The sequence below is a fragment of the Tetrao urogallus genome (genome assembly GCF_951394365.1).
Source record: "Tetrao urogallus genome assembly, chromosome: 20".
In the NCBI taxonomy this organism is placed as follows: domain Eukaryota; kingdom Metazoa; phylum Chordata; class Aves; order Galliformes; family Phasianidae; genus Tetrao; species Tetrao urogallus.
In genome coordinates, this window is record NC_136833.1 from 3,901,778 (window position 1) to 3,921,952 (window position 20,175).

A 20,175-nucleotide genomic window follows, 5' to 3' on the forward strand; every position below is an offset into this window, starting at 1 on the left:
CAGTTGTCTCCCTCCAGATCAGGTAGCAGAAAGAAATTAGGACAGGATTACTTCATTTCCATCCTGTCTCAACAAATCAAGCTTATAAAGGGGGAATTTATCCCTTAGTCAGAAACATGAGATACAAGCCAGAAGCCAGACTGCCCTGCCCCTCTGTTGGGGCCGCTGCTGCAGCACTGCTTTCCTTCTCTGCCACTTACAAAAGCATGCATCAGGTATGTGGTGTAGAATCAGCTCAGTGTTAGAACTGAGACATTGCTCTCTTCTGTGTCACAGTTACCAAATTGCCTTTCATAAATAACTTTGAGTCCAGTGGATCTAATGTCAGGGTGGGTGGATTTGTGGGGTATAACTCCATCATTGTAATAACGTACCACTTAGCAGGAATGTTTTGTAACCCGAATGCTTGTTCCTGGTTTACCTCCAGCAGTAATTAAATCCCAGTTCATTTGTAGCCTATCCTCTCCTCCTCTCAGTGGATACACATTTCATTTTGTTGGCCACTTGTTCTTTAAAAACAAAAGGCTCTGCAATTGCTCTTCGATGCTCGTTTCCCAATCTCATCTTACTCCCGAACCATGATGGATTTTGACATGGTCAAATAAAACTCAAATTAATTGGATTACACACTTCACTTGGGTACCTTCCCTTCTGAACAAAAAAACAGTCTCAGCTGTTTTGTGAAGAAGGGAAAATGGACGGGTCTGGAAACAATAGTCTAAGAAATACCTGGTTACATTCAAGTTTTAGGCTCGAAATTTGGTTCTCAGAGGGACCTGGGTTAGATCTCATGCTGCTCTGCTGCCAGGAGGGCATTGCAGACATATACTGTCGTCCCTGGCAGTTAAAAAGATTTCACAATTTCCCTTGGAGATGCCTTCAAACAAGGACATTGAACATTTTCTCTGTTGTTGCCAGCGCTCCAGAGTTTGAAAAGGCTTCGTGATGTGTCTGATAATGTTTCTGGAGATTCCACTGCATGTTGTTGTGGCTGAATCCTGCAGAGAAAACAAGCATCCCTCCCATGTTCCTGGTATTATTTAATATTGTCATCAGTAGAGCACTGAGCCACCTGCAGAGTTTTACACCTGCAAAAAGTTCTCCAGAATTTCAGCATAATGAGTTAAAGGGATGGGTGAAAGGGTGTTTGAGACCATGGGCAGGAAAAAAGAGATGGGCATTCTTCATTCTGGTGGCCTCCAAATGTGGAAAATGTGGACTTCTCAGAGGGTTGACAGAGAGTCAAGATCTCCAGGCATAATCAGGAAACCTGCTGTTGGCTCTGTAGCGCTGGCCAGGATTCACAATGGATTGTGAATCTTCATAGCATCAAGACCTGGGGGTTCCCTTCCTTGCTTTGTGTAATTGGTGTCTTTGCCAGTTGTGGCATTTTCATGCCTTGGTTTCCACACTGTCAAGCAGTACTGTGGGATGCTCAGGATGAAAGATGCTGCTGTACAGATACCCCACGGACTGCTGGCATGCTGCAGTGCAGGTCGGCAGGGAACAGACTGGTCGATGGTGATTTTGCAAGAAAAAGGGGTGCTTTTCTTTCATATGTAGTTGTTTTTTTTTCTCTTCAGTTACCAACCAAAGTGGTAAGCCCAGTGGTTCAAAGATGTGACAGCTACAGAGTGACGAGCTTTACTCCCAGCAGGAGACGACTAAGAAAGATGTGCAAAAGCACAACATTACTCCAGTTTCTGCTAATGGCTTCCCTCTCCCTGCTCTGCTCCCATCTCCACCCGTTCCCCAGACCTGCACAAGCTAAAATAATTATTGCTGTACAGTGCAGAGCTACTTTTAAACTGCTTCAGCATTCCAAAGGTAATACAATATGGGTGTGCAGGAACACCAGTTTTTGGACAGAAAGGACAATTCTTCAGGGCTTAGAAGAGATGGGATGAGATCTGGGGGATACAGCCTATGCTCTTGGATTGCTCCTGGAGTCCAGATCTTGCATCCAGAAGCTCTGCCTGCCCTTCACCAGCAACAGGCGCCAGAGGGTTTTGGAGAGAAGGTCCTGGGACTGGGCGGCTCTTGCTGCAGGGGCACTGACTGTTCTGCTTTTTAACACAGATGGAGAACCCCAGTTGGCTTCCACCGTCATAGATACCATCATGGCTGGCCTGCCAGGACCACGGGGAGCACCGGGCCCTGTGGGACCCCCAGGTAATGCACTCAGTTGAGCTGCAAAGCTGTAGTGATGGGGAAGAGGAGCAAAAGAATCTGAGGGGGAGAGGAAATGTGCTGTGGGATGCCTGCGGGGAAAGCATGTGGTCCTCAGTGGAAGGGCTGTGGAGCCATGGGTAGTGGGTAGGACGGCAAGAAGTAACCAGTTCTTATCTGTTTACAGAGGCAGATTTTTCTTGAGACTTCTAATGTTTCCTTGCTGCTTTGAGAGGACGTACTCTGAGAAGGGAATAATTGAAGAGTGCCTTTAAGAGTGGGTTGCCCTTTGAATTCCTCTGTGGGAGCAGAGCTGTTCTCACTGCTGGTGCAATCCTGTCTGGTTGCTGTAGAGCTCTACTGAGCAGGATCTGACCAGCTGTTCTCAGTGATATCTCTGCACACTTTGGAGATGGTTTGAGCTACTCCAGATTTGCACCAATATAACTGACATCAGAATCTAGGACCAAAATTCAGTAGCAAATCTTGTGTTTCTCAGTGCTGATAGGTGGATTAAATGATAATATTCCTGCAAACATCAGCATTTCCCAGTATGATACATATTTAGGAGCGAACTCACATCAGTTGCAGAAAACTTTTCCTTTCATTATGAGGGCCTTTAATTTATCCTTCAGTTCCTTTATTCTCCGACTTAAGCATTTGTATGGTGCATTAATGATTGAGGCTAATTCAGCTGTACTTTGTACATGGTGTCTGCGTTGTTTCATCTCAAGGGTTTTGACAACCAAAGCAGAGAGGAGTATTACTAAATTCAGACTAAGCAAATATCCTGTCTCTCATTTCCAGGTACAATTTAACAGCTGCAGTTGGGATATAATTATCTTTCCAAAAGTAATGAATTTGTTCTGTGACTGTAAAACAATTTGACCTGTTCAGGCAGTGTTTAACATGTCCTGGAAACGGCCTCTTCTGTGATACAGACTTAAAAAGAACTTTTTTGCTACTGAAGTGAGCGTGCAAAGAACAAAAGAGTGCTTTGCTTTGCCACAGTTGGCTTCTCGTTCTGGCTACATCCAACCTCTGTCTCCTTTGTGTTCATCAGCACCAGAGACTGACTCATGCAGACTTGCAGACTTCCCTGGCCACCTACAGGACTTCCTCCATTTCTAAAACAGCAGTCTGCTCTGATGTTTCATGGATCTAGCTTAAGATTTCTTCAGAGCTGTTATTTTGCAGCACCTTACTGTCATCCTTCCTGCCTACTTTCACCTTTTTTTTCCTCCCCAAGCTCTAAGAGCTTCCCTGAGGCACGTGTGATATTAGGATATGGGTGTCCAAGAATCCAGTGCATGATGTAGTACTTATGCTGCAGTCTTGGGATCAATGAATGTCTCTCACCCACTGGAGATGAAGTAGAACAACAAAAGGAAACGCGTATGTTTGAAATTTAAGAGCCTTCTAAGTCTCCTTAACATTGTCTCAACTGATGATTCCCACCAGGACCACCAGGTGCATCGGGACCCAAAGGGCCTCCAGGACCTATCGGAGTCCCTGGATCACAAGTAAGGGTTTTCCTGCTTTGGGTTGAGGGGCAGAGTTGGGGGGTAGGTGTGGAGCATCTTCTCATTTCAGAAAGAGAAGAACTATTTTATAGGTCTTAGATGCAGTGCCTAGCTCCTCATGAAAGTCTGTGATTTTCATACCTGTCTTTCATAATGAACTGGGTTAAGAAGTTGAAATGGTTCTACTTTCCAGGTTTTCCCTCAATCGTAACAACATATCTTGCTGCTACGGTGTCAAAACATTTCACCGTAGCCTGAGTTGATGCAAAGGATTTGATGTGGGCTTTACTAACATTGTGATAGAAAAGCACTGCATTTCCTGTGGAACACATAAAAGAGGAAAAATGTGTCATTGAGAATTCACCAGTTCACCAAGGTGAATTTCTTCATCCTAATTTATTGGAAATAGCACTTTCCATTCAGTACAAACTTCACAAATTCCAATCAGTTTGATTCATTAGATATTGATACTGAAATTGTGGGGGGGAGGATAATTATGGAGAATTGTAAACTCAGTCAAAAGAATGTTTTATGGTGGAAGGGCAAAATAGCCACATGGAGTTGAAAAAATGAAGGTTATGATGAATAATGAGTGGCCAAACTGCTGCAGATGGTGGTTGGCTGATACAACAGGACTCCAGTTTGGGATGAATGTTTCCTACTGTAGAGGCAAACCAGCGACAACAGATACGTCTATATTAGGTATCTTACTTGAATTAAAGAGGTAAAAGTGACTGAGGAGTACAGAAGAGAAAGAAAGGTGAAGTAATTTAGACAACGGATGTGACTTAGATCCTGATATGACAGGTTTGGGATTGCTGGAAAGTAGAGAAAGGAGACTTCTACTATGTATTTATTAATCACTTTGAAGAAGCAATGAGAGCAAGTTAGTGAAATTTTGCCAGTGTAGCAGAATCATTTCAATTAGTGAATGCTCTGGAGAGCGGTGAGAAACTCCAGATAGATATGAACACAGTGGGAAGTTTGGCAGCAAAACGACAGTTGCAGTTTAACGTGATTAAATATAAGGTAATTCACAATTCATGAATAGGTTCTTTAATAGAGTCTGGCTTTTTCACATGCAGCAGGCATTATAAATTTTTTATTTTTAACAAGAGACTTGTTTAGTTCAGTATTCTTTGAGCATCCCTCTGCAAACACACACTGAAGTCGAATGTAGAGAGCTGTCAGGTGCAGAGGTCACCTATGGACACTTGAGCTTTGTTCACGCTGCTTTTTGACATAAGGCCAAATCTGGTCTGTGCCCTACCTTGCTTGCCAGCCCTGGTTAACCTCCTGTATCATGCTTGAATCTCTGCATCTTTTGTGGATACAGAGGTGGTGTAGCTAAGCTGCCATCTTGCACAAGTTGGTGGTGAGCTTGTTGGACTGACTGCAGGCAAGGAGCAACGTGATAATGGTGAGCAGGGCTGCCTCCCAGATGAAGCTGAGAGAGTGCTTCTCCATTAGTCCCTCAAAATCCTGAAATTGGGAGAGCGTTCCTCCCACTGTCCTTTGAAACACTAAGGCCTGACCTTGTCAGGCCACTTAACTACAAGCTGAGGTTCCTGGCAGCTGTGCTAGAAAGCCCATTTCTCTGGATGCTGAGAGGTGGTGGGTAGTGGGGGCTGCTGTTAAACAAGTCAGCGTGAAGCAGCAGCTGCCTGAAGTGGAGCTGGGGTTCCTTGTGCTGCAGTCTCCAAGGACTTCAAGTTCAAGTTACTTGAGGTGGAAAAAAGCATCTTGCATACGGTCATGTGCAGCTGACATGGTAAATAGAAACAAACAGTGTTGTTCTCTTCCTGCCTGGTTTCTCACTGTGGCTTCACTGGGTGGGTAATTTAAGAATTTGGATCAATTTCTGCAGAGCAGTTCAATTAGTAGAAGTCTGGAGACAACACCCTTCATAACCATTGGTGATTTGCTTTATAGATTTACTCAACCCAGGGAGCAAAATTATTAGTAGAGATTGGGCTTAATTTGAAAATTGTTTATTAGGGTGAGTGAATCGCTTCAAAATAATTTCCACTACACAATCCAATTAATTTTCAGGTATGTATGGTTACTCATGCCACCCACTGAGGCAATTATGAAGAGGGGAGAAAGCAGCGGGGATTTTTAGGCTAACCATACCACCTATTTGTTAATTTCTTCTCAGTCACTGAGAACAAGAACTATCCTGTCACACTGACCCTTCACAAAATGTTATATCAGCAGCATGCAGTTCATTAAGAGAACTAAAAAGAGGGATATGTAGAAAATATAGGGCTTAAGGTATCTGCAAAAAGCTTCCATTGTTATTGCTTGAGGGCAAACAAGAATCCAGCCTAGTCACTTAATGCATATATGGGGTTTACAGAAGCTGAGGATCACTGGGAAATGTATTGGCTATATCTTCATAATGGATGTGCAATAGAAACTAAATTCTTCTTGTCATGCATCTCTTCTAGGGCTTACCAGGCTCTCCAGGACAACCTGGGCCCAAAGGCTCCAAAGGAGACCGGGGAGAGAGGGTAAGGTTTTACATGTGTGGAGGGATTCCCAGCGAGATCTGGGTGAATGCCTTAGAAATTTATACAACTCTTTCAGATTCTGTGGGACTGCAGCCATGACCAATTTTAAATGTAGAATTTCTAAGTCTTTTGCAAAAAAAAACCCAAAACAAACCAACAAGATGAAGGTTTCCCATACAGATAAAAGACTGAATAACTTACATAGTGTCTGGTGTTCCCTAAGGAGATAGAGGTAATAAATACTTGGAATGTTAAACCTGGCAGAGGCCAGCCTTCTTCTGCCAACCAAAGCTCTTTAGTGTGGACTGTTTTAGATGTTCTGATGACTTCCATCTGTGATGGTAATGCAGTAAAAGCTCATCAAACTTCTCCTGAACCAAAGTTGTTCCCCAGGTCAAGTGATGCTCTTAATTTATTTAGAAAGTTTGCTATACCTCAGTCCTCAATGGGTTATGTCAAATGATAATAACTGTAGCAAGAAGGGCTGTTGGAATATTATTTGCACACAGATGAAATTTAGGAACGAACAGAGAAAAATCTTAACAAGGATCTATCCATGTCAGATCCCCACTCCAGCATTTAAGGAAGGGTTTCAGATGGCAGTTTGGCCTACAGCTGTTTCTGTCAAGCTTACTCTCCAAAAGGCCACGGTCTTTGAAATTGCTTCTGAGAAGCACTAGGGACACAAAATCACCAGAGATCTTAGTACATGGTGCAAGCATTGAGCAGTGAGATCTGCAAAATGTGGAAGTGGGCGCAGATGGACTGTGGTTAGTGAGACCCTACTGTGGAACGGTCAAAGAATTAAAGAAAGAGAGAAGAAAAATGTTGGCTGGCACCTGTTAGGAAAAAAAGAAAAAGATATCTGCAGTGGTGGCTGTATAGGCATGCTCTTGTGCTGCAGCTGTAGGGAACAAATTCTCTTCCAAGTGCCACTTTTACCATCACGTTGGAGGTCACTGCCTGCAGGTAGGTAGCTGTAGATGATGCGCATCTCCTTTTCTCCTTTTTTTCTGCTCAGTATTCCAATCCAAAAAAACAGAGGGGTGACCAAAGGTGCTAAAAAAGGCAAATACAAATTGGTTTACTCCTATTTGGTGACTTTTTGAATTCATGAGAATAACTAGTGAAATACTTATGTTCCTCTGTCCAGACTGTGCAAGGCCCAGGTGGGTTGTTTCATGTTCTCCTGAGGGACTTCACATGAAAGAGAAGAGGATATCTGAGACTGGAGTAGATATGCTTTCAAAAAACTCGTATTTATTTGAGCATCTTTGCCCATTTTATGGGTTCTTGGTCCCCATTCTTACATAAGAAACCACCTGAAAGAGAGCATCTTATGCAGGTCACCCACTTTGGGCATTTATTGGCTTTACTAATAGATTAGACTCTAATGCATTTCTGAGCCTAAAGTTCTAATAAAGAGTGAAACCGTAACTGTAATTTCAGTACAGGCTAGCCACTACAGCTTGTTGCCATTAAATGCTAACTTCCAGTTTAAAAAGAAAAGAAGGAAGCATGCCATTTAACAAGGTGTCTAATTTCCATCCAGGAAACTGGTAAGAGCTCTTCCTCAATGATTCCCTGAACACGGTGCTTTAGTTTGTGGTTGGTCATATTGCTAAGAGTGTTACTGCACTTCCTCTGAAACAAAAGCTGTGATGCACAGTGTCCACATTCAGTACAAATGCTTGAGACTCTGATCTCATTCCTTGCTCGTATATATTCAGAGCTGTACCTCTCCTTCTAGGTTTGGGACAAATGAGATTTTCAAATACACAATGCTTTCCTAAATAGAAAAATGCTGTTTCCTGTCCTTTCTTTCTTAGCACGGAAAGCAGAGCTGATCGCTTTTTCTGGCAGAATTTCTGTAGGACGTTCTGTGTGCTTTTTGTCTTTTGTGAGTGTGGATTTGAATGCTGGTTTTGACAACTACATGCTGCAATTTGGGGTTTGGTGGATACAAATTAGGGCTGGCTTTACACGGAGCGGAGGAGCTGTGCAGCTGCAAAGAAAAGCAGAGGAGGGTTGACAATATCTGTTGAGGTATGAGAAAATGTTATTATACATTCTTCCTGCTTAATCTCCGAAAGAACAGATGTAGAAAGAGACCTGAAGCAGTCTGAGCACATCCCCTCGATGGCACATTTGTGTGTGCCACTCATGATCAGTCTCTGTTCATCTAATTCTTAACGAGTGCCAGCGAGGGATGCGTCACATCATCCGCAGGCAGTCTGCAGAGGTACAGTTCTTGAGGGCCTGGGATAAAAGATATTTCTAACATCCAACCTAAATATCCTTTGATCCCCTTTAAGCTGATAACATCCTTTTCTGTTCCCCCTGGACACCGAGAACAGTCTGTTTATGTATTTCTAGTGTGTTGTTATGTCTCCTCTCTGTGGTTTGCTGCTTGCCTGTGCTTTTTTCACAGCCCTTGCTCCTTCCAGTGCAGAATCCAAGCATTTCCCTTTGAAGATGCTCAGAGCACCTGACAAACTGGGCTTCCTCCTGGCGCTCTCTGTGTCAGTGTGGGCCTTTGTCTGATGCTGTCTGGCTGTGCATTGCACAGGTCTCCACAGTAATGTTTTGAGATGCCCAAGGCCCATTTGTGTTCTACAAAGCAGCAGTGGGATGGACAGAGTAACAAAGCAGCTCTCCCTTTTTGGCAAATGCTACAAAAAGCTGCCGCCAGCTAGATGATTTTTGAGGAACAAAAGGATGGGTTTGTTTCTGTTTATGTTTAGGGAAAAGAGCCGGTTTCAGTGTGTGGCTGTTTCATCAATAGATTTCTTAAGATGCTTTTAAATTTTGCCTCCCTTTGCCCTGCCCCTGCTCTCTCATGAAATAATCTATAGCTTTTCTCCTAGTTAGGGATTCTGCTCTGCTCCAGCATGTTCTGGGGTGGGCAACCAGAGCTGCAGAGGAAAACAGGCACTAAAAAGATGTTGAATTTGATGGCGTTTCATTCCACCAACACATACGGTTCCAAAATGTTTTAGTTTAGCCAAAAAGAAAGAAAGAAAGCACAGAGAACAATGTGAAAATCAGCACAGCAGGAAAAAGAAACAAATCAACCAAAATACTGCGTGTGGGTTTGATCAGTAGCTGCTGGAGTTAACGCGGGGACGTGTGTGTGGAGCAGGAGGCAGATTAAATCAGTGCTCTGTGGGAGTCCTGGGCTCTGTTTGCTGTCTGGGGCAGCATCAGCCTGTCTGTTTTACTAGAGAGAAGAATGCTCTGTCTTTGTGAGAAACGAATCTCCAGCCAAATTCCTTCCTGCTATAATATAACTGACTGCTGTAAAGTTCAAGAAATTGCTAATCATCTTATGGAGAGGGTACTGAGTGGAGTAGCTCAGTATTTAACCGAACTTCCCTGAAGTGTGATGGGATTTGGAGCTGATGCTTGACAGAAAACCATGACCCCCTTTTGCTGTCTCTAAGTGATAATGTCAAGGGAAAGGAATTTCTTCTTATTATCCCAAGTGTAAGGTTTTTCATTAAGCCATCTTAATTCCACTAGTAAAAAATGACACTGTGTTCTTGTCAAATGGAAAAACATCTCCTAATGACACTTACTTTATTTCCAACAGGGGCAAGCAGGTCTGACTGGAGAGAGGGGCATTAAGGGATTTCCTGTAAGTGATGTACTTGCGGGTGTGTACGAGACTCAGTTGGGTTTGGTACCTGCCTGGCATGTCTGGTACCATAAAAAAACACTGAGCTGGTCTGCAGCTGGTTCAGCCAGCTCTCAGATACAATGCTCAGGTCAACTGACTCCAGCTCAGAGATTTGCTCAACAAGAAGCTTTACCTTAAGTATTCCTCTGCAAATGGAATGCGAAACATAGCACTGAAATGTGGAATGTGTCAGAGTGATCCCATAGGCTTTCTCCACCTTGGGTGGCTCAAGGAGTGGAGCTGGTACCTTGCTGCTGTGAGTCTTCCTTCTAGAGCCGGAAGTATCACAGAGCAGCCAGATTCCCATTGATTTTTTTTAGGAGAGGAGGTTACTTGCTCTAAGTTCAGTTGTTCTGTTGATAGCGTTTGCCTCATGGGAAGCCCTAACTGCACAGTGCAAAGCAAGGTAGCATCTATGTCTGCAGCCTTACCAGCCATCTTCTGCTAATGGTCTTTTGTCAACAGGGCAGTCAATGGCATCAAGTGCACTGCAGGAAAGGACTGCTGGCAAAGTCCTGTTAACAGGTCAGAGGTGGAGAGCAGTGATCAGGAAGGCAACATGCCAATGGAGGAGATATGCAGTATTTGCAGATCCCCTCTAGCCAAAGTCTGGCAGACAGAATCTCTTCCCTGCCCTGTGAGGTTCCTGGCACTACCAGAGCTCAAAGGGCACTGTTAACCCAAGGTACATCAGCTGCTCTCAGTGTCCTCTTGCACCTTGATCTGCCAAGCTGAGCTGGAAAACCTTTAATGAGATTAAGAGACTTGGCCAAACAATTTCTTGGCAGTAGCTGAACCAGTGCACGCAGGCGATGTCTGCATAGGCACGTATGGCTAGAGTGCAAACAGAGTTGAAGTTTGGCTGAAAGTGAGTGGAACAAGTTGGGTGTCTTGACTGGCAGCTTTCAGAGAGATCCTGGTTTCTCTGGGAAGTTTCTCTTCACCCTTCCTTAATTCCATCTCATCATACTGTACTGCTCCTACAACCTTTTCTTCAGCCCTTCATCCCATCCCCACTCTCTGCTTTGCAAGTATGCCAGGGATGTCCAGTGAGTCTGAAGAGTCCAGGCATTTCCACCCTATTTCATTCAGCCATTTGTTAGGCTTTGTCTTCAGCTTGTGGCTTAATCTCTTTGTGTCTTCTGTTCTTCAGGAAATGCACGAACTTAGGTTAGGGGGAACATCAGACCAATGTTCACAGCATGTAGGAATTTTGCTCACAGAAAGCTTAATGAGCATCTTCAGAGGCAGAAAATGATATGAGTAATTAATGAAAGAAGAAAGGAGGAATTTTATGGTGTAAATCAAAGATGCACAATTGCATGTTTGGGGGAGGAGAACAGCATTTCTTTCTCAACGCTGTGGACTAAGACATTGTTCATTGAGATCTGTTGTAGGTCCAGGCCATGGCAGCCAGCCCCTCGTGCAGCTTGGCCACCCCCAGCCAAGTTTATCAATGTGAGAAATAGCAGTGACCTCTTGGGAAGCTGCTGGGAGCTAGGGCAGAGCTCAGGAGTCATCTTTACTGTGGTCCATTGGAGGGAAGTGATTCTGGGCAGGATCCTCGGTCATATGGAGACAAATTTCTCTTTCTTGTTTGTTTTAGGGTGAACCAGGCAAGAAGGGCGAGGAAGGTGATAAAGGTGCTGATGTAAGCATGGGTTTTTACTGTGGTTTTGTTTTGTTTTATTTTTGCTTTACTTTGTAGCTCTTTACTGTCTTTTAATCATATTCCTTTCGGTTTGTGAGGGGCAAGGCTCCTGTCAGCAGTTAAAAGGGCAGCAGAAGAGATGAATCTTGGTATACAACATACTGCATGCTAGAAAGCCAGGTCTTAGTAGTCTGTTGGCCATGTTGTCAGCTGCCCTCCTGCATGCTGAACACATCCTCAGCCCCCAGATGTTATTCTCCCACACAAAGCTGCTACGAGGTAAGAAAAGTCTACCTGTGGCCAGCCTCAGAGCTTGGTGAGAGGCAAAACAAAGTCATAGACTCAGAGAATGGCTTGGGTTGGAAGGGAGCTTAAGGATCATCAAGTTCCAGCCCCCCTGCTGCAGGCAGTGTTGCCAGCCACAAGATCAAGTACTGGATCAGATCCCAGGGCCCCATCCAACCTGGCCTTAATCACCTCTAGGGTTGGGGCATTCAAAACCAATCTGGGCAGCCTGTGCCAGCACCTCACCACCCTCTCAGTGAAAAACTTCTCCCCAGCATCTAATCTAACTCTTCTCTCTAGTTTAAAACCATTCCTCCTTGTTCTGTCAATACCTACCCATGTAAAAAGTTGACTACCCTCCTGTTTATAATCTCCATTTAAATACTGGGAGGCCCAATGAGGTCACCCCGCAGCCTTCTCTTCCCTAAATTGAACAAGCCCAGCTCCTTCAGCCCATCTTCATAGGAGAGGTGCTCCAGCCCTCTGACCATCTTTGTGGCCATCCTCTGGACCCTTTTCAAAAGCTCCCCATTTTTCCTATGATGGGGGTCCCAGACCTGGATGCAGTATTCCAGCTGGGGCCTCATGAGGGCAGAGTAGAGAGGGACAGCCACCTCCCTCTCCCTGCTGGCCACTCCTCTTTTGATACAGCCCACAGTACTGTTGGCCTCCAAGCGCACACTGCTGGCTCAAGTCCATCAGGATGAGCACATGTGCCACTGTTCCAGTTTATAAGGCAGAAGCAAGATGAGGCTTGCCAACCCTCTCGCTTTTCTGGTGTCCCAATGAAGAGAAAGTCCAAGAAACTCAATGGCGTTCAGAGTAAACGTCAGGCAAGAGCAAAACCTGTTCTCCAGGTAGTACAGTTATTAACATAAGCTGCATAACATAACATATTTGACAGGAATATACTCCCTGGGTTTGGCTCACTGCAGAAGCAGGAACCAAAGTGAAAGGTTTGGCTTAGTCAGAGGCTCTGCAAATGTAGGGTATAACTGAGGAGATTTTCTTTAGAGATTTCTCCTGCATTCCAACTTTACTCTTGCAGCTTATCTCATGTTTTTATGACTTCTCTTGTTAAACATTTGCACTGCACAGTTTGGCATTACCAAGCCAACATTATGTACAATAAGCCTGTTTTGCAAATATTTAGCACTGTTGGTTTTCTTTTCTGTCTTGCAGGGGGAAGGTGTTCAACAACTTCGAGAAGCTCTGAAGATTTTAGCTGAGAGGGTCTTGATTCTAGAGCACATGATAGGAATTCATGGTAAGCCTCGCTGAAGTTTTCTTTTCTATACAACTGGGTCTCTGTTCAGGAAGCTGCCTGATGATTAGATGTCCTCCCAGTGTTCCAAGTCTGCCAATGTTACCCAAAAAAATGAATGATCCATGAAGTTCTCATTATTACAACTGATACCAAACGTATTTTCACAATCAGATTTAAAGAAAGTCTCACCTGTTTCTCTAAATAGAATTTATATTTTCTATTGAGGCTGTTTGCTCTCCCATCATGGGTGCAATGTCTGGCATCATCCCTTTATGACTGCTTTCTTCCCTTAACCAGAGTGTGGGGTTGTGTAGTCATCACAGATCAGACTTCTCCATTGGTGGTATTTGAGGATCAATTCTCTCAGAGCTGCCAAAAGTTGCTGTGCCAATTTCTTCCCAACTGAAACACAGCAGAAGCAAAATACTGGTTAAATCTACTATCTCAGGCTGTGAGACACAAGGCTGGTCCATGACACTGAGCTGAATATTTCTTAACTAGATTAATTAGGAACCTCACATGGCCTTGCTTGGCCACGGAACTTCATTCTTGGCCCTGCTTTTAAATGGAGCTGCTACCACACCTTCCCTCAGATCAACATCCACTTCTATTCTGAAGTGACTTTTGGATATTTATATGGCAAATGCTTAGTTTAACTATCTAGAAGTTCCAGATGACTTAAAGCAGTAGTGCAATAGGCTTTGAGAGCCCGCAAACCACTCCTGCAGCCAGCAGTCTGCTAAAATGAAAATGCTGTTGGGCACTTCAAAGCCAAAATAGTGTTGTTGTGTAGTGCTCCACTGTATGGCTGAACAGGCTTGGGTCTCTACACCATCCTCACTGTTCAATGGAGATGTACCTTTTAGAGGCTCAAAGCACTAATTCCAAAAGCAACAGGCAGCAGCACGAGCTTTGGGAAATCATGAATCATGAACCCGTGATTTTAGCTGCAGTCATCCTGACCTTACCTCTGCATTAATCTTAGTTTACTTCATGTTTTCACGGGATTTTATAGACCAAGAAGAGATATTTTTATGCTTGTTTGCTTTGACCTGGTGACAGTGCCAGGAAGATCCCCATTAGGCTCCCTACATAGCAATCCATGCCTACCTGCCTGGTCTTCTGGTAGGAGTGGAAGGGGAACCCTGTCTGTAACTACAGCCCAGTGAATGTCACAGATACAGGACCCGGGGTCTAATCCTTCATGATCTTTTACTTTGCATCTCTGCTTTTACTGTAAAGCAAAAAAATCAGCTCTACAAACTTGTATAGACAATGGAGCATGAACTAGAGAATACACACAAAATTTGCCACTGCAGAACTGCCTGGTTTCTCAGTTTTACATGTTCTCTGTTTGGCATTTCAGCAGCATTTTAGGAAGCCATTTTTACTGTCATAAACGTGTTTTCTGCTATTGCCTGGGAGGGACATGAGTTATTTGTATCTATTATACTCTATACCAATGTAACTACATCAGCAAAAGTAGATGATTTTTAATTGCACAGCATTTAAAAAGTATGTTTAAACACCTATGTTGCATGACTTCATATAAATATTTCCCTTTTTATCCAGTAACAGAGAATTATATTTTCATTCTGTTTTTTTGAAACAGTTCCATTCTTAAGACATACTTAGACTCTACAAAAATACTACTTAGAAAAAGAACTTAGAAAGTGAAGCATGTTTTCCTTATGCTATTATGTTCATCTCTGTTCGTGAATATGCTTTAAAAAGAAAAAAATGGAAAAAGACATAATGCAACAAAGCAGGGCTTCCTTGAGCGCAGACCTCCCTTGCAGTGAAGGGCACCATGCAGCTCTAAGTCACCCAGCACCAACCATCTGGTAGTTTTCCCAGTGGAAGTGTCACAAATCTTACTACAGGTTCCTGGGTAGCTCAATTCCACCCAGTTCAGAGACCCACGCAGAAATGCCAATTGCATGCTCTCATTTTCCCAGGAAACTTCATGGTTTCAAAACCACAGCCACCCAAGCAACAAGGCAAAACATACCAGCAAACAAACCTCTTCTCTGCAGTGGGAGGGCAGTGGGAGATTATCTGGCCCAGCATACAGTGGAGAGCAGCCCAGCAGGACATAGGAAAGCCCAAACTGTTTGGCAGTGCATGCTTGCAGCGAGCACAGCACAAATCCTGAAGTCAATTGCTCCCTTGGCATAGAAGTGCTGCCTCAAGTGAATGAACCAAGGCTGGGGGGTCTGGTATGTGAGGTTGAACCCTTGGCAGGGAAATGAGCAAACAAACATCCCTCTCGGAAGGTAAAAGGATGAAAGCAGGACATTCCAAGTGATGAGGCAGCATTGCATTGGCAGCATCTGCTGCTGACTGCTGGGAAAATTGAAGAGTGGCCGTAGTCAAAAGCACATCTAGCTCTGTAAAGTAGGATGCTGTAGGAAGAGGATGCGTGTGTTAACATGAAGCATGCTGGGAGAGCAGACAGCTAATATTTATTCCCAGCTTTATGGCTAATGTGGCTGTAGCCTAGGGTGAATCGAGCTTTTCATTCAATCCTTTCAGGAAAGATGTCCACCTTCACGAGGAGTGAAATGGTACCTCTATCCCCAGGAACACCACTTCTGTGTGACCCCTTGCTAATGCTTTATCCTTCAGTAACAGGAGTCTGGGCAATGCTGAGTAGCCATTGCAGCCCAAGGCAAATTGTGATCAATAACAGAGCAGTGTTTTTATAAATGAGGTGACAAATAGGAACAGGAGCTGCTGTGTTGCTTGCAGTACTAGTATTTACCCCAAAGAGTTCAGACAGGGCTAAATATTGGAGTAATATGATGGCAGCAAACACAACTTCTTGTTGGATAGAAAGACAGCAGGAGGGACGACACTTCTTCCAGAAGAGGAATCATTCAGAAAGGCCCATTCAGTCTTTCCTTAGCCTCCCCTTTTAAATAGTGCTTTCCCGTGACTTTCTCTCCTTACAGACTCTTTATCTTCCATTGAGCCAGGCTCTGGACAAGACGTGATCCCGGGTTCTCCTCTGCGAAGCAGCATCAAGATCAAGCGTGGAGGACCTCAGCAGCCTCAAGCCTACCAGATCCTCTCTTCACTGCTGGATGACAGTGAAGCCAAAAGGAGAAGCAGTCGGATGAAGTAGGAGCATCTCTGTCTTCTCCCTGCCCGTCCACCCGTTAAAGATACAGTATCCCAGTGCTTAATTACAGAGTGCAAATGAAGTGAGTAGGAAGCTCTAGTATTGGCAGTTGGATTTGCTTACCTGGCCAATGCTATGCCCTTATTGCAGGGAGTGCCTTACCCAGAGCTTGGAGAGGGTCGTATGGACACTTTTCTTGATTTTGTTATTTTGCCTTTGGAATACCAGATGTCATGTACCCTTGGAAGCTGTCCATAGCAATAACACCTCCTGAATATGTCTCCAGAGTTTAATCATTCCCTTGTTCCCCACAGCCCTTGAAAGTCACTCGGTAAAGCCCTGCTTAACTGGCTGACATAATCAATCCCAACTAGGCTCAAAGCCAAACCTTAACCTTGTCCTTCAGTGTAGTTGGTGGCATCTGCTTTTGTTTCATGCAGTGGTGTCAAGCTGACTCCCAGTTGAAGGTAACACTTTCATAAGCATTCTTATCTGCAAGGATTTCTCTTAAGCAAAGAACAAATTGGAAAATTCCAGGAACGTTTTAAACTGTTCATCTGAAAATTCCGATTACTGTTCAGAATTCAGCATCAAAATCTCTACTCTACATGTTGCAGATTGCATGTGAATGGCATTATTTGTATTGGTGAAAGGACTTTTGATGAAAATGTTGATAGTTTACACTGACTTCAATGAGATCTGACTGTTTCTGTGAAAATTTAGAACAGATGCAATGGAGTTTTACCATGCTGTGTTCATTTTGCACATACATACAGAGAAAATTTAGTAACACCAATAACTATTATCAGAAAATGTAGAGTTAAGAAACATCAATAAGGAAAAGTATTACCATGGGTTTTTTTTATTCTATGGGAGAATCTTTGCTACTTGAATCCCCAGACAGCGTAACAGCAAATCACACTCTGGGATTAGTCTTGACAGGAGGTTATCCTGCACTCAGAAGCTAAATACAAAATCATTCTACTATTTGCAATAACAACTTTTTGACAAAAGTCCCAGCATTCAAGGTGAAGAGGCTGAACCTGCCCTTCAGTGACCAATGAATCTCTTACACCTTCTGTGCAAATCCAATTAGACAAGCCATTCACATAGACATTGAATTTTGTTAGAAATGTAAGACTGATCGACACAACCAGTGGTACTGTTTTTACTTAGGTGTATATAAACACATTTATCACTCTTCTGTCAAATTTTTACCTTTAGACCAGAACAAAAGTGAGCAAATTGTTTGTGTTTGTCATCTTAACACATCAGTCACAAACATTTGTTGCATTCTGTCTGCTTCCTAGTGCAAGGTATATAGCTATCTGAAAGAGGCAAGCAGTACTGCTACAACTATTTTTTGCCAAAAGCTTTTGTAGAAACCAACGTATGTATGTATGGTCCATGCATTCAGGAATCCTCATCGTCCAAAGTGACCTTTCTAAGGTAAAAACACAAACGTGCTATACTGGAAATTAACCTTAAAATGAAGGAGTTTTGCCAGCCCATTGACCACGCATTAAATTGACCTTTTGCATATATTATAAACACACAGAGACATCATAACACCCAAATGTTACCTCTGAAGGGCATTATATTTTCAGAAATGAACAGGATTAAGGCTACTTTAGAATAACTGAGTTTGCCAAATGGGTTCGTTTGGCCCCGTTCCCTAGAAATCCAACCATCCTTCTCAAAATGGGCAAAATAGCATAAGTTGATGCTTAACAAGTAACAGAGAAAACTGTCCACATGGAGAAGCTTCTACTGCTGTACAGCTACATAAACAGCTGAGGAGAAATCACAGACCAAGCTAAACATGTATGCTGAGCAGATTGGTGCAAGCTAGAGGTACTGGCTGTATTAAGGTTTCAGATTCAGGAATTAACCAAGCAATATTGAAAAGGTGAAACATTAAAATTCATTTCACTGGTCCTCTGACTTCAGGGTTGAATTTGGAGCAAAAGAACAATGGGTCCATTTTCATTTCCCTGGCATTTTGGAGCTTTCGCATTGAATTGAAAGAGAAATGTTTTTTCCTCCAAGTTTGCCCTTATGAATTCCAAACTATTGCATTAGCTTAATGAGTACTTTCTTCATTCATATTGACTAGGATTTCAGATTTTAAATGAAGAAATTATTTAAAACAAATTAATGGTAAGATGAAAGGAAATGTAATTGAAGTTGTTTCCAATTAATCCTGCCAAGCCAACAGTCATAAGATTGGTTAGGTTTGGGTTGCAACAGTTTTAATTATTGCCTTTTCTAAATTGATTTAAGAGCTATGTCAGCTTTTGCTCTCCACACTTCTTGCTTTGTTCCTGTATCTCTCTTTCACGTGGTACTGTATCTTTAATTTGGGTTATAGTGGGATTAAACCAACTGGACTTCCCCTCTCACCTGGAGTTTCATTCCTCACTACTTACACAGTGGTTGGACCATGCTCTTGTACAGTCCCAGTTTAAATATGCTGTGAAGGTGAACACAGCCTCACACTCAGCAATTAATGGCATTCATGACTAAGCCAACCGCTCCAACCACGTTTCCCATCTTAGGCAGGATACTAAGATTCATTTAGCCTGGGCATCTGCGCATCTTGCCATGTCTGTGTAACTTAGAGAGTGGATTTATTTGGATGCGTGCTCATTTAGAAATATATTTTAATTGAAATGTTTAGTGCTTTATCTTACATGCATACTGTGCAATACCATAGTGTGTTCTTTCCCTTTTTTTCCTGAGACTTCTTTGAAATTCTTCATGTTTCTTTGAACGCCAGTGTGTTTCTAACTTGGATCAGTTCTGGTGGTAGAAATGCATTCTCCTTGCCGTGAGCTAACCAGAAGCACATTGCACAACTGAAAATCTTTGCAACTTGTGCACCCTGACGTTCACCAGCAATCTGGTACACCTGGGAGGTGGAGAATGCTTCTCTCCAGAGTATCCAATTTGCACTTACTGTAAAGAATTGATAGCAACCTGGGGAAATAAGAATAAACCAGAGAGAAGAACCCTCATCTGCTCCCACCAAACTCCACAGTAATTTTCCCAACACCTTCCATAGGAACAGGGACAGGCCATAACAAGCAGATCCAAGTTGCCAGCTCACAGGAACTGGTGCACGTGGCTTCCTGAAAGTTTGGCTCTGGGATTCAGTTTCAGTCCCAGTCTCTTCCATGAACTGTTTTAATGTAATGAACCCGACCACTGTGACAAAGGCTTCCAAAAGACAATCAGCATCTAGAATTACTTCTTAATACAGTATATTGGAAATTCTTTCTCTTCCATGTTTACAGCTTCTGCTTTACTCAAGATTACATTCCGTGCTTGGTGATATAGGGGTTAAACTACTTGCAGTTTCCATTATTGCTTTGAAACCAGGCAATTCAAAGGTGCTATAACTGTCCACAGTGCACATTCCCACCCATAGAAGGAAACGTTAACTTTTTCACTACTTATTTTACGCAGTATCTTTTTATTTATATCAGTGTGTTTTGTATGTGTGCAAATGGTCCCATTGTAATAAGCTATACAACATTTGGTCTTTAATAGGGCAGCCATAGGCAGTATTTTGCAGTCGTGTAGTTTCTAAACTTAGAACACAAATAAATAATCTCTTCTGACACGATGAGTTAATTTATGGCAGGCTCTAATGTTTGTTGTAAACACAACCTGTTTGTTCCACCTCTTGCATGGTTACTTACCTGTTTTCATATTGCTATGTTATTGTTCAAGATACCTATTTCTCTTTATTTGCTATGGGTTTTGTTACTGTATATGGAATGTTTTGTATTCAGCATTTTCTTACAGAGCAGAGTGGGAACAGTATTCAAGAACCCACAAATACCAAAGACCTTTCATGTAATGCACTGAGAAATAAACATACTGTAAATGAGTATGATGTCAGGTGTCCTGCATTTACAAAGTTCAGAGCAAGTTCAAGCAGAATGCATCCTGAAATTAA

The 20,175-nt window shown here is 43.0% G+C and overlaps 1 protein-coding gene across 1 annotated transcript in view; it reads left to right on the plus strand.

The window, feature by feature from the left end:
* COL26A1 (collagen type XXVI alpha 1 chain) overlaps positions 1-16,214 on the plus strand; it is a gene marked incomplete at both ends in the record, with an annotated part of 153,290 nt that extends 137,076 nt beyond the window's left edge. Inside the window, 7 exons of the mRNA XM_079545014.1 lie at positions 2,080-2,172; positions 3,631-3,692; positions 6,143-6,205; positions 9,798-9,842; positions 11,491-11,535; positions 13,003-13,087; positions 16,042-16,214. Of these exons, the coding sequence (XP_079401140.1) occupies positions 2,080-2,172; positions 3,631-3,692; positions 6,143-6,205; positions 9,798-9,842; positions 11,491-11,535; positions 13,003-13,087; positions 16,042-16,214 (566 nt within the window). The remainder of the gene's footprint in view (positions 1-2,079; positions 2,173-3,630; positions 3,693-6,142; positions 6,206-9,797; positions 9,843-11,490; positions 11,536-13,002; positions 13,088-16,041) is intronic.
* Positions 16,215-20,175: the final 3,961 nt, after the last annotated feature.